This window comes from Nasonia vitripennis (assembly GCF_009193385.2).
Source record: "Nasonia vitripennis strain AsymCx chromosome 5 unlocalized genomic scaffold, Nvit_psr_1.1 chr5_random0002, whole genome shotgun sequence".
In the NCBI taxonomy this organism is placed as follows: Eukaryota; Metazoa; Arthropoda; class Insecta; order Hymenoptera; family Pteromalidae; genus Nasonia; species Nasonia vitripennis.
Window position 1 is genome coordinate 775,981 of NW_022279652.1, and position 16,159 is coordinate 792,139.

The 16,159-nt window shown below is 30.3% G+C and overlaps 1 protein-coding gene across 1 annotated transcript in view; it reads right to left on the reverse strand.

The window, feature by feature from the left end:
• The window catches only part of Msh4 (mutS homolog 4), a 462,579-nt gene that overhangs the window by 389,776 nt on the left and 56,644 nt on the right, over positions 1-16,159 (reverse strand). The window contains 1 exon segment of the mRNA NM_001159771.1: positions 13,743-13,864. Within this exon segment, the coding sequence (NP_001153243.1) occupies positions 13,743-13,864 (122 nt within the window).

Below are 16,159 nucleotides of genomic sequence, written 5' to 3' on the forward strand. Positions count from 1 at the left end.
ATGCACAAAAGGCTATAGCCGGGTTACTATGGTGAAATGGCCCCCTTGGAAAATGTATATATGTTATATACCATTCGATGGGGGATAAAAAAAAACTCCCATAGCCAAATTTTTAGCTCTCTGCCTAGTGCGCATGCGCAGTAACGTCGATAAACGTGTTTTTTTGATTTTATTTTTTTCTGAAGTCCCTATAGGATAAAAATTTTTTTAAAAATTCACATTGGTGTATTTTCATGTCATGAATAACTGCAATTTTTTTGGGATTACATAACCTCAAATATCGGATCTAAAAAAATTATTAAAGTTTTCAATCGATATTTTGACCCCCTTGTTTTTGAGGTGCAACTTTTTAAGTAGACTTTTTTTGTGTACTTTTTCCCGTTCTTTACGATGGCACTAACGTTTTTTCCTTAAAAATGGTGGCACAACTCGATTTGAGCCAAAAACTGATTTTTTTGCCATTTTTTCACGTTTTTAGCTGGTTATGTTACAATTTAGTTATTAAAGTGACTCCTTTTGAGTAGTTTTGCATATCTTCACATGAAAACATAATCAAATGAAATATTTTGTTCGCTCCAAGCCGTATTTTTTATATTATCTTACGTTTTCAATGATGGTCTTATCAGAATTGTGATATCACCTTATTATAAAACTGATGGCTAATGTTATGTTCTTTTTAAACGTTCTGTGATTGGTCGAAAGTATTGTCTCTGTCGCACTTTTTTGTTTATTGTTTATTTTTATTTATAATAAAAGGTTATGCTTGGCCGCGCGGTTGACGCGGCGGCTGCAATGCAGACGATCTGCGTAGTGAATGGTCAATCATAAAATTAAGAATTATCAGGAGCATAAACAAATAAAGTATTTTGATTTCTTAATTAATTAAACGATGCGCAAACCAATGGCCAACATTGTTTTTTTCAAAACTAATTTTTTTTTTTCTTACAATTGTCTATATAAGGGAGAAAGTACAATACGTCCCGTCCCGTCCCGTACCGACCCCGGGACATACCGTCTGAAATAAGTCACTTTTATATTATTGGCTAATTCTGTTCGATAACCCAATCGACGGTACAGAATTAGCCAATCCCGTAAAAACAGCTTATTTCAGACGGTATGTCCCGAGGTCGGTACGGGACGACGGACTCAATTGTACTTTCTCCATAATATACTAATACAAGTGAATGGTGAAAACGCTGTTAGTATAAGTTTATAACTTTTAAAGTAAATTAAAATCTAGCAAATAAAAATTGTTTCGATTTTTCTTTTTACTATTTCGGCTTTTGACTGATAATTGATAGCAATACTAGAAAAAATAATAAAGTAGTTAAGTATTTATTTTCAAATACATTGGAGTTAGTTGGAACCGAAGGCTGACGCGGCTACTTTAAATCTTTCTGCTGTTTACTTCAAAACTAACAATCTTGTATATTTAAAGTGAGTACTATATATTTTACATATCTTTTAAAAAAATGAAGATTTAACAAAGTTTTTCAAAAGTTTTGACATCACAGATTATATGCTTTGATATTAGGGTTATATGTATTTCTAATAAATATTACACAATAAATTAATATTTTGTTAAATAACTTCTTTAAAATCAAAACCTATTATTAATATCTAAAATGTTATTTTTATGCCGACACTTTGAGTTTTGAAAAAAGTACTGTAACCAACCTACTGATAAATAAAAAATCTCCCATGTATTTATAATAAATACACTTGTATTTTACCGGTATATGCAGAGTAAGACTTATTAATGGGTAGAAAAATAAAATTTTTATTATAAATTCTGTAGTATTAAGAGTAATTGTATCAAAAATAATGACAGATAATATAGTAATATAATAATATGATATAATAATATAATAATATGATATAATAATATAATAATATAATATAATAATATAATAATGTAATAATAATAACAGATAATTATTAGACCTTTTTATACGCTAAATAAGAAAAACATGTTGTGTACGTTATTAAATTCTTGCATAAAATCAAAAGTTTAAACCAACATTAAATTATAAACTGTTTTAGTACTCGCATAAAGATTCGATCTTATCCTAAAACAAAAATAGCAATCAGATTTTAAATCAATAAGCTAACAAAAAAGTAATTAATAAAAATGAATTTTCAATCCTATAGATATAGATATACGTACAATGCATGTAAGGGGAACGAGTCTTTATCTATTTAACTTAACCAATTTAGGCTAATCACATAAAGTAAAATGAGAAATTAGTTAAACATAAAGTTGTTGAAACTATTAACTAAATAAAATTAAGAAGGAAAAACATTTGAATAAAATATGACAATAAACTTTTGCTAGAAACGGATTTGACGATTGATGAGTTGCATGTTTTGATGTAATGCGGTATATTAATTATACAAGTATGATTAAATTGATAAAATATAGAAAGTCTTGAACAATAATTAATTTGTTTATGTATAAAATACTGTCAAATTAATAAAAAATGCACATAAATATCTGCATATGACTATATATGATGTGATTTTTACTATAGTTAATTATTATGAGATGAGAAAAAATATTTGGTTTTACATAAAAACAATACATGAGAAATAATAAAAATGAAAAATAGAACTAATAGGATGCGAACTTATTAATTGTCAATTAACTTTTAAGTTAAAAAAATGTAAAATGAATAAAGTAATCACAAGCTAACCTATGCTTTAAACACATACGTATATGAAACATCATTAAAAACAACATTATTTATTTATTTTAAAATACACTATTATTCATGTCTAGATACAAGAACATATTTTTACAAAAAAACAAATTGAATATAATAATTTCATAGGTTTGTTGATTTTATAAAATCACTAGGTGCAAGCACTTCAATACAGTTTTTATGACAAAAAAAAATTATTTGCTTAAAAAACTTATAAATGAAATACAACTTATTTCACTTTTACTAGGCAATATTATTTTTTTACTTTTCATGTAAAGCTACTGAGAAAACTGGATTATACAAGAACTTAGATTATAATATTTTTGTAATATTTATTATTCATTCTAGTTTTTAATTTAAAAAAAGGCAAACAATTTTTTTAGATTTTTAAAAACTAACTAACAGCATTTTTAAATGTATTGTAAAATATTTATATTTTATTATTTCAGAAGTGATCTTCTTGTCTAATGGTTAAATAAATATGGCATCTAATAGTAATGAAGAGTCAGATAACATCAGGAAACGCGATGATCGAAGATGTGCCATGTGTAATATTTATATTAGAAAATCAATTGGTCGAGAAAAGGAAATCGAATCTGAAGTTGAAATCGAATATGCTAAACAATTATCAAATAAAGATATTTACATCCATGATGTAATTTGTGATTCATGTAGAAAGCGATTAGCCAAATACATATCAAGCTCTAAACCTAAAAAGGTTAATGTTCCAGCAACTGCTTCGTCTCAAGATTCAAATGTTTCTGAATCATTTTCTCAGCTAACTGTCACTTCATCATCTCAGGAAAGTACACAATCATCTGTATACACAATAAAGGAACAAAAAGTACGAGCAACCACGGAATTACTTATTCAAAGGACGATTGCGACACATTAATATTGCTTTGTTTGTGGGTACCAAAAACAGACTAATAATATATTAGTTCCTTTAGAGGCCCGAATTCAAGTTTATAGTAAAATGAATGTTTTTATTCCACATGGCAATAGATGCTGTTGCACACATTTAATTAAAAAAAGATTTTATGAAGATGAACTAAATAAAATTAATATTTTTTCCACTACAAGTACGGTATATATTGATGAATTACTACAATTTTTGAGTCAATTATCAATGAAAGCAGACGAAACTTTATTAGATACAGTAGCTGAATTTTCCATGCCTGAAAAAAAATTGAAAGTTTTTACGGGATTAACGTGGGAAAATATTAATTATCTTAAAGATCAACTCACTTCTCTGAAGAATTCCTGTGTAAGGACAGCGACACAAGCCATTGTCGTATTTTTATTCAAAATGCGCTCTGGGAATTCTAACTCGCTCATCTCTACAATATTTGACATTGAAAGCGAACAACAAGTATCTCGTTTTTGTCAATCAGTATTATTATCTTTCGAAAAAGATTTACTACCAAAACACTTTGGATTAGAAAATGTAGACAGAAATGAATTGATTGAAAATCTAACTTCTAATATGGCAAAGAAATTACATCCTGGTAAACAACTTATTTTGATTGCTGATGGTACTTATATAAGACATGAAAAAAGCTCTAATAACGAGTACCAAAGAAAATCTTATTCAGGCCAAAAAAAGTTCCTCTGACTAAACCATTTACTATATGTACTACTAATGGTTATGTTGTTGACCAGTTAGGTCCATATCTTGCAAATAAAAATGATGCTACAATACTGATTGAAATATTGGAAGAGAAGCAGAATATTTTACAGAAACTTCTTCGCCAAGGGGACATTTTTATACTGGATAGAGGTTTCAGGGACATTAAACAAAAATTAGAAAATATGGGTTATATTGTTTTGATGCTTGCACTCAAAGGTTCAAAATCTCAACTTTCTACGCAAGAATCAAATGAAACAAGATTCACGACAAAACTGCGATGGGTTGTTGAAGCAGTGCACGGAGTTCAAAAGAAAAAATATAGGTTATTAGATCACAAACTTGATAATAAAATGGTGAAAAATACTGGATCTTATTGTAAAATTTCTTGCTACTTAAATAACTTGTTTGGCAAACGCCTAGATTCTGATGAAGACATGCAAGATGAAATATTTAGTGCTATGCAATCTAGAAAAAATGTTGAAAATACATTAGCAGTTTTAGTAGCAGACAAAAGATAGAGTCGTCGGAAACTACCATTTAAAATAATAACTTCGGATGATTTACCAGACTTTCCTGAATTAACAATAAAAGATTTGAAAATTCTGTTTACAGGAACATATCAGCTTAAACAGACAATATCTTACTTAGCGGAAATGCTTGACGCAGATAATAATTTGAAGATTGGATATTCAAAAGAGACTAACAATATTCTCAAACTTGAAGTTCAATCCAGGCATATGAACAGAAAACAATACAAATGTTTCGTTGAGTATAAACCAAATGGTATTGGTTATTCTAGCATCTTAAGACACTGTTGTGATTGTGCTAACGGTAACCGTACTATAGGATGTTGTGCGCATATTGCTGCCATAATCTATTATCTTTCACATGGAAGATATTTATCAAAAATCATACGACCAGCTGAAATTCTGTCTAAAATGTTTCTTAATGATCAAATTGAAGTGTGTATTGATTAAGATAGTGACAATGATGAGTGAATCATTTTTTCTATTGTGAACATTCGTTATTTTTAAAAAGCTACTTGTATACGTTCCATAATTTATTTTAAATAGCCTATGAAGATAATAAATTATACTTTGTACGAATTGAACATACTTAACTTCAATTCCTTTTTACCTGATAATTATTACTGTCAATAGATTTTGAATAATCAATTAAGTAGAGGCAGATAAGCCAAATATGGCCTTTTTAAGACCACAAGACGCCAAAAGTACCCTCAAACGATCGATTTCAAGGCTATGTTTAGCTAAAAACAGGCTTTTTTGCGTGAAAACCCTTGCATTATGACATTTTTAGGTTAGTTTTGGGTTACATGGTACCAAAAATGGCCTTTTTCGGCGTTAAATCACTCAAATGAGGGCATTTTTAGGTTAAAGAGAAAAGCAGACACTGACAGCGGCGATATTCTTTTTATATATAGAGAGAAACCCTTTATTACCTCAAATTCTGATAAGACCATCATTGAAAACGTAAGATAATATAAAAAATACGGCTTGGAGCGAACAAAATATTTCATTTGATTATGTTTTCATGGGAAGATATGCAAAACTACTCAAAAGGAGTCACTTTAGTAACTAAATTGTAACATAACCAGCTAAAAACGTGAAAAAATGGCAAAAAAATCAGTTTTTGGCTCAAATCGAGTTGTGCCACCATTTTTAAGGAAAAAACGTTAGTGCCATCGTAAAGAACGGGAAAAAGTACACAAAAAAAGTCTACTTAAAAAGTTGCACCTCAAAAACAAGGGGGTCAAAATATCGATTGAAAACTTTAATAATTTTTTTAGATCCGATATTTGAGGTTATGTAATCCCAAAAAAATTGCAGTTATTCATGACATGAAAATACACCAATGTGAATTTTTAAAAAAATTTTTATCCTATAGGGACTTCAGAAAAAAATAAAATCAAAAAAACACGTTTATCGACGTTACTGCGCATGCGCACTAGGCAGAGAGCTAAAAATTTGGCTATGGGAGTTTTTTTTTATCCCCCATCGAATGGTATATAACATGTATACATTTTCCAAGGGGGCCATTTCACCATAGTAACCCGGCTATAGCCTTTATGAGACTATTAAAAATATACGACTTTATATTAATTTTATAATAATTATTGTAAACAGATAAGGTAACTTAATCGCTAATGAAAATTTGTAACTTTAAAAAAATTCAAGTTAACTAGCGGCTTATGAAAAGTTAAGCACGATTTTATCGTCATTTTTCAATATTTTCTTTAACATTCGTTTAAATTCATACGTATAGAAAAACAATAATTCAGCATGTTCACAATGAGGTTGTAATCACAAGTATAAAATAACAACCAATCAGAGGGTGAACAAAAATGTTGAAGATGCTATTAAGGGGTCCCATAGTTTCCCGTTTGTAAATTATGGTCAGGTTGACTGTAGACAATGAATATGGTAAATCAAGTATCTACACTAAATAAACGACCGAATCGTTTGTTAACGGCTTTTCTCGAAATTATTCCATAGGCTCATCTCATTGTAGTCGCGAATAATAAAATTTAGACAAATTGTTATTTGAAAAGATCTGAATTTTTACAGTTTATTATTTATGCACTTAACATTTCTCACGATCAAGAACACATCTTTACAATGCTGTAACAAGCGCTGACTTGATTACTAAGAGTATGCGAGCACGACCGTGTTCCTACTCTTTGGTCTTCAAGTATCGCATGTAATAGACGTTTACACTTTTATCTGCCCCAAGTATGCGAGCACGACCGTGTTCCTACTTTGTGGTGGTTAGAAGATGCTATTAAGGAGTCCCATAGTTTCCCGTTTGTAAATTATGGTCAGGTTGACTGTAGACAATGAATATGGTAAATCCAGTATCTACACTAAATAAACGACCGAATCGTTTGTTGACGGCTTTTCTCGAAATTATTCCATATGCTCATCTCATTGTAATCGCGAATAATAAAATTTAGTCGAATGCTTAATTTGAAAAGATCTGAATTTTTACAGTTTATTATTTATGCACTTAACATTTCTCACGATCAAGAACACATCTTTACAATGCTGTAACAAGCGCTGACTTGATTACTAAGAGTATGCGAGCACGACCGTGTTCCTACTCTTTGGTCTTCAAGTATCGCGTGTAATAGACGTTTACACTTTTATCTGCCCCAAGTATGCGAGCACGACCGTGTTCCTACTTCGTGGTGGTTAGAAGATGCTATTAAGGAGTCCCATAGTTTCCCGTTTGTAAATTATGGTCAGGTTGACTGTAGACAATGAATATGGTAAATCCAGTATCTACACTAAATAAACGACCGAATCGTTTGTTGACGGCTTTTCTCGAAATTATTCCATATGCTCATCTCATTGTAATCGCGAATAATAAAATTTAGACAAATTCTTATTTGAAAAGATCTGAATTTTTACAGTTTATTATTTATGCACTTAACATTTCTCACGATCAAGAACAAATCTTTACAATGCTGTAACAAGCGCTGACTTGATTACTAAGAGTATGCGAGCACGACCGTGTTCCTACTCTTCGGTCTTCAAGTATTGCTTCTAATACACGTTTACACTTTTAGCTTCCCTAAGCATACGAGCTTATGATAAAGTTGAATGTGACCAATGATGATTTTACTACCTATATAGGTAGTAAAATATCTGTATTTGGTTAATGTAGTTACTTTATCATTCATTTTTTGTAAACACGATGGCAGTTTTATTAAAATCATTTGAAAAAATGTGAAAAGCTTTTTTGAATATAATCGCAGAATATTATTTTAGTATATTATATAACTTTTAAATAGCATTATAATCCATTATCAAATGCAATAACATGATTTCATGAAGTTAATAGTTAAATTTGTTTCAATAATTATAATTTTATTGAATATGCATGAGAAAATATGTACAGCTTACGTAACACGATTTCGTTTAGCTAGTGTAGTGCTTAATATAAAGTCGTATATATGTATATATCTGTGGCTTACATTGAACGATTTAAGTACACTTTTTATCTCTAGTAGAAATTGATTCTATTTAACATATTTTTGATTGAATAATAAAATGCACTTGGTATAAAAAAAATTAAAAAAAGAGAAAATTATGAATATATTTATGATGCGTGTCCTGTATATGAGTTTTATCTACTACAAGTTACAAAACTGAAAAATTAATCGAAATTTTCAAAATTTTTTGCAATTTAGTGTAGAATACAAAAAGTTACAAAAGGTAAAGTCAATATTATGGTTTTGAGGTTAGGTCTATTCTAGAAAATGACCAAGAAATGGAAGTAAAAGCGTTTTATCACAAGCTAGTTATAGGCTATTTCTCCTAGTCATTTTGTAGTATCCAGCTTATTTTAAATATTCGAATTTCTACCAGAGATGCTTTAGTGATGATCAAATTTAAGAAAATCTATTATAAAAAATGACAATATATTGTTTTACTTGGCGTTAAAAAACGATGTATATACAATGTAGTTTTTATTGTTATGTATATTCTGAAAAAGGCTGTTTCCTACACACACACACACATATATATATATATATATATATATATATATATATATATATATATATAAGTGTATAGTGACCGTATAGGAAAACAGCTAATTTACTCCTAAATCGTAGTTGTGAAAAACGCGAAAATCCATACATGCGTTACAAAAACTATATCAATTCGAACTGCAAACTTCACACTCGTCTAAAGTCCACTTTACGCCCTTGGCACACATTATACTAATTTTTTTAAGGGTACGATTTAAACATGAACTTAAATCGATTTTCTTATAAGCCACAGATATAATTTAATATCACAAATAATCACATAAATATGTCATATGTATAACACCAAATTTATCCAAAAAGTATGCTGCGTCTGCTCGGGTCGCTCTCAGATTCAAAAGCTTTGGCCCTGCGGTCATCGAATGTGTACACCCTGCATTCGGAGTATCCTTAGACCGATCTGCCCTTGTTGCCGAGCACGGATCCGGTCCTATCTCCCCGCAAACATGATGGGAGGTGAAACGTAAACTCTGAATTTACCATCATATGATTGGAACGATGTTTTAATCAGAGAATATGGTCCAGTAATTGGTTAATAAAATTGTTGAAAAATATCAGGCATTGTTCTTATTATAATTAAGATTTTGCTATCATACTTTAAAAAATAATTTCTTCTCAATTGATAAATTATGATAAAACAAATTATATTTTGGTAAGTAATAATTCATTCATATATTTATTATTGCAGCAGCAACAAAATTTGAAAATCAGTCATCGTAATCAAAACCACTTGCAACTATTAAAAGTCAAAATTCTTATTAATGCATTGAGAAAAAAGGCAAATTTATTGTAACTTTCTACATATAAAAATACACTAGAAACTAGAAATACAAGTGGCTAGAGTTATTAGATCCTCTGGAACAAGCCTAACAAGAAAGGTCACCCGCCAAATACAAAATTTCTCATAGCCCTCGAGTTGACAATTCCAACTAGGACATTTAAGTAAAAACTGATACGGTGACTAATTTCTAAATAATTTAACAAATATCTGTACAAAAATATTCAGATATCTAGCTTTTATATAACACAGATGGAATAGTAATAATGAACTTGGATGTCGACTACTAAGACGGCATGCCACTAAGACTATGGCTACCAATTTAACTTAAGTCACCAGCCAACATAACCAACATGTAAAATAATGTTTGATATCACTTAATTAAAAAATAATCAGTAAAAATATAAGCCTTCATTAATAAATCATTTTTATCTTATATTGAATAAGTGTTATTATACTGCATCATAATAACCTCAAAAGGTTATGTTATATGCGCGCGCATGCAAATTCGGCTTCCCGAGTTGTTGCCGAGTTTTTTTTTTAAATTTGTGAGAAACAATTCGTCTTTGGAACTCGCGATGTGCTAGTGTACTGACTAGTTCAACTCGTCAATTTTCTACCAGGGTTAGGACCGTGAAAATTGCACAATCTGCAGGATTTACTTGCTGCTATAAGGACCTTTGATGTACTGTATAGTAGGGCCGTTAATTTTGCAAAATGAACAAATAGAATTAAGCAAAATGGTAAAAGCTAACATGGGATATTGGAAAAGTGTCGCCCAGATTAGAATACTATTGATATTTACAATAACTAATATATGTATACACTGCAAACGTCCGAAAACCATTAAAATGCTCGCGTTATGCTTTGTACAAGAGATAAGATGATTAAAAGTTGTTTTGATTATCTTTTCATATTTAAGATTTTAACTCATTAAAGCTGTAAATATAGAAAACAAAAAACTTGCAATAAGCTTTGATAGCATAATTTTGGAATTATAAGAAATTACGTCCATTTTCATAGAATATAGCAACACAATACGCGATTTACTATTCCGACAAACATAACAAATTAGTTCCTGTTGTGAAAGAAGCTTAATTTAATTAAAATAGACAACTGTAAAGCACTATATATAAATTTTCCAACATGTTTACTTTTTATTGATATTTATTCATAAACAAAACCATGAAAGGTTCCAGACATGGTGATGAGATATTTACTATTGAGTTTCGGAATTTCAGAACACGAAAAGATTCATTATATATACCTAGACTCTTCGCCTCAAAAGATCAAACGTTTACGGCAAAAATTCGGTGCTTCAGTCGTTGTTTTTAACAGTGTTCAGACGATCAAGGAAATCTGGAAAGTCATGGAATTTTCTGGGAAATGTATCAGAAAAAATAAGAAATTTTAAATAAAGTCTAAAATTTCTAAAATGCAACTTTGCATACACTAAATCAGAATAGTACATTGTGCAACTAGGTTGGGGGAAGATTGGTGTTTTCTACAGAATATTGTGGGCAAAACTATAAATTGTAAATTGAAATTTATTGCAAAAACACTTTTCAAAGATTTTCAAAATTTTGATAAGCTTCATTATGTCATAAATTATAATTTTATAAATTATATATATATATATATATATATATATATATATATATATATATATATATATATATATATATATATATATATATACTAAAAAAACGCTTATAACGATCAAGGTTCATACATATAAAGTATATATCGTCGCTCCCTACGAAGAGTAGCGCTGTTCAAATTTCCCGTCATAAGTACAACTCATTTGACAAACGCTAGACTAGCACAACTCAAGATTTCCCGCGGAGACTAAGTAGCACAACTCAAACTTTAAACGCAGCTAATTTCTGTAAAAATTTCCCGATTTTTGTGAAGCTGTCCGAACATTTTTAAATATTCACAATTTACAACTTTTTACCTAATATAAAATTGTTTTAAAAAATACAATATTATACAAACATTTTTTTTAGAAATCTACTCAAATTTCTGAAACCTTTTCAAAATTTGAGGTTTGTCTGTCTTTGTCCAAGGGTTTTCATTAACTTAACCAACAAAATAAACCAATAAAAACGTAAAATACTCACATTTTAAGTAAAATAAAGTCGCGAGTTATGCTACCTTGACCGCATTTCTGAACTGTGCCACTCTTCGCGGCAAATCGTGAGTTGTGCTAGTTTTTGTTTGTAAATTTGAACTGTGCTAGTCTTCGTACGGAGCGAAGATATTATCTAGGCTGATCTTTATCTGGGATAAATAGGACTTATAGGAAAAACGCTCAAAAACGACCAAATTTATTTTAAACTTGTTTTTTATGACCCAAAGGGTGTGGACGCTCCTCGTAAGTGTTTTTTTAACCTCGTGTGTAGTTTTTAAGTACTCGTCTCCGTTTCGCTAACACCCACTTGCCTTCGTGGTAGTTCATCTTTAATTCGAATCGCAAACTACACACTCAAGCTAGAACACACCTTGGTATAAAAAGTATCCTACTTCTTAGAATACTTAAAGAAATTATAACTCATCAGCACGCGCCTCAAAAAAAAACTTGGCTATCTCTTTTAAAACTATCTAGTTCAGTTAGTGGTTAACAACGTCCACTAAATCAAGAGCGTTTTTTTTGTTGCGGAAATCCTGTAGGGTTTGGGAAAAATTCTGCAGATGTCAATTGCACAAGATTTTTTCTCCCTCTAGGTGTTAAGACATTGCCCGATCGTGGCGTGTATAATACGTTGTGTACAAAAGTACGAATTAATAATAACATTTTTCCATGGATGTAGAATAAAAAATATTCACAACACATCAACTGGCCAAGTGTAGAATGCTTAATTAATATGTACCATTGTGAACAATAAAACGTATAAAATTTTGGTATTTCTTTAAAACTTATTCTAATGTGTATAAACATAGGTGTAGAAAAAATGTTATTTTGCGTCTATATTAGGACGTGTAAAATATTTTTATGTTAGTGTAAAATAAATCATTACCAAACAAAAATAAAGTTGTGTATAATTTAATTGTGTATAATAATATGTGTTAAATACCAACCACTCGTAATTATTTTCTAAAAAATTTCAGTGCACAATATATTGTGTACAATTTGGAGGTATATTAAATATTGATTTCTTTATCGTGTAAATTTATACGTGTAGAACGATATCTAAATATTTATATTTTCCATGTGTGTTCAATCAAAAACACATTGCGCAGAATAAAATCTTCATAAACGTTTGTGTTATATTAAATCGTGTATAATTCTTATGTGTATGAAATTGACCCTGCCCAATTTCGTACCATGTTTAGTAGACAAGTCGATTCGCCGGTTTGTTGTCGGAAAAATCAGGCCGTGTAACGCGGTTTGTATGTTGTATGTGGGAGTGTTCATCGTATTCTCAGCCAAAGTGTAAAATCAGGTTGCTTAGAGTCTGAAAACAATAAAGTCAAAGCTTAGTGTGTTAAGTGCTGATTTCTATTTACCTATTCATTTCTACCTTGTTATTATTTACAAATATTGTATTGCACTGGAAATTTGTGAAATTTTCAAGCTTGTAAATCGTTTGCTTACATAAAACTAATACCATTAATATTTCCAAGTATATTCTCGTGCTCTTTAAATCAACTGAGTACTTTTCGAAGATCGTTAATGTATAGGCAAAGTACGATACATAATTTAATGATTTAAGGCACCTTCTGGATAAAATTAACTTGTTAGGTAAAATTTAATCAAATACCCTGTTAACATTATTAACTACTTCAACATTACTAACTGTTTGATTCGTCAATCTGTTAAGTACAGTTTAATATACTATCTATAAACCTTATTCTAATAAGCTTACATTGCAATCTCAGCAGAAAACTGCTAAATTACTAACTAATGTTAAAAAATAATGGTATATTAGCTTAGGGTATACCTTCAGATAATATCAAATGACATAATATATTAAAATAATATAAAAATTAAATCAATAGATATTTTCTTATTTTTTTAGGTGTGAACATAGATAACAATCAGCTAAAATATTTACATACGTATCACTGCAAAGTTGTAATTGTTCCGAAATTCAATTTTAACAGTATTCGGAGCATAAATTATATTTTGTATAGAAACTATGTACTTTATTAATGCAGATACCGCAGACAATGCATAAAACCTAAAAACAAAGTATTGTATTTTAATAATTAGAAATTTTATGTAAAAATATTAAAGATTAGTAGAGATATTAACAATGGGTATGGTGTGAACCGTGTCAAACAACATGCAAATCTAAAAATTAAGCTGCTTAATCAAGTTACTCTATGCACAGAGGGATGCATATTAAATTTTTAAATACGTTGGCCCTTCAAAAAATTGATCTTTTTATTTTTTGACAATTTAAGGTGCACTTATCCCTTTGAATTCATTTAAACCGAGCGCAAAGAGTCCTTGTTACATCTAGCGATGTAACTACACGCATGTATAAATTTAACACCTTTAGCATTCACTTTCGTGTCATAGATGGGTGCTTTAATTGTTTGTAGATAAAAGCTAAAATACGTTAATCATTTAAATGAGTAAGCCAAGATTAGTTTGTTTTAATTACTTAAAGAAAGGATTACAATAAGGAATGATCAAACCAGTGTTAGTTAGTTTGATGATTTTAATGATATTTTATACGGCAGATACAGAAGAAAACGTGATTTTCGGATTCTTCGAGCAGCAAAGGGGGAGACGCGACTCTGCTATCAACAACCATCTGGAGACGACGAAAAGGAGAGCAGCAGCCTAGGATTTGCAAAGCGATATTCCTCCCGAGTTCTTTCGTCTTTTGCTCAAGTTAAAGAAGAAAGCCTTTCCGGAACTTGCTGGGCCCTGTAGCAGCATACGTCTGAGCACTACGAAAAAGCAGGTGAACGGTCAATCGCGGGCAAGTGCGTGCAAAATCAAATATTGACGACGTTTTGTGCCACCGTAACGTCTCTGATAAATACGCAGATAACGCAACGTGAACACGTGCGGGTGTGCCGGCTCAGTGCGAAAGAAACGCAGGGCGATATTTTAATTTTAGAAAAAGAATAAATACTTTATTAAAACAAATCTCTCTGTGTATCACCCTTTGCGTGCTCATGAATGTTCGTTCTGTCGACGTCATGAGCTATTCTTGTTAATAAACAAAATATTAATAAAATAAGTTATTTTATCTCCGAAATATATAGATATTTTGAATATTAATAATGAAATTTTATTAAAAATGAAAGGTAAAGTTAAAGTATATATACGTATAAATTTGTTACATAATGATACTAATGAAAATTTAGTAAACAACTTACCAATTAAAATTATAAATTTATTAACAACAAATTATATTCCACTGCATAAATTAGAATTAAAAGAAGGAGCAATTGTTGTATTACTGAGAAATATAAATTTAAATGAAGGACTTTAAAATAGGACAAGATTCAAAGTTAATAAAATGTTACACTATTGTATTTGTGCAGAAATAATTAGTGGAAGTAAAATGGAAAATGAGTTACTGCTATCACGCATCAAATTATCCCTGTCTAAAAAAATATTTCAAGATATCAAGATATCATTTTCCAGTGCGATTAAGATTTGCAATGACGATAAATAAATCTTAAGGTGAAACTTTCGACACTGTTGGAGTGTATCTTTCATCTCCGGTTTTTAGCCATGGTCAATTATATGCAGCCATATAAAGAGTGAGATCAAAATCAAATTATTAAATTTTACTAACACAATATGCAACAGTAACAAAGGAAAAAGATAATATGTAAAAATTATATACTAAAAACGTTCTATTTAATGAAATATTATAATTGCATATGAAGAGAAGCAACTGGAAGATTAGATGTACTGTTGATATCAAAACGGCTGCAAGAAAAATGCACTGTATATTTGATATCAAACTTCTTGAGCGTGCTGCTAGACAGCTAGGAGGGGACACTTTGCGTTCCAACGCCTGTACTGATCGGAGAGCAAGAAACAACATTTTTCGACGAACTGAGCTCTGTCGCTTCTTTGATGTCGTCCTCAGATTATCTGGCCGCGATCTGTCACGACGGCGATGCGCGAAAACCCCAAGTCCATATATTTGTGTGCTGAAATCCTGCGCGTGAGAAGATGCATAGATACTCGGATAGCTTCCCCCACCTTCCATTCTCGAAGAATCATTGTAGTATATTTCAATTAACGTTCTTTTTAAGTTCTATTGTTTTTCATGCAACTTCATATTATTGATTGTAAACAATAAATGTCATTCAAAATAAACCTATCTTTGAGTAAATATCTTTGCACTTTCTCTAAGTTTATTCTATATATATACAATATTTTGGTGTCAGAATTGGTTTCGAAAATACGCCGATTACTTGATTTTCTATATTCTACTTCAATATCAAGCAGAGAGAAATAGTGAAAAGTGCATATTTTCAATACAAATCAACGTCAACAT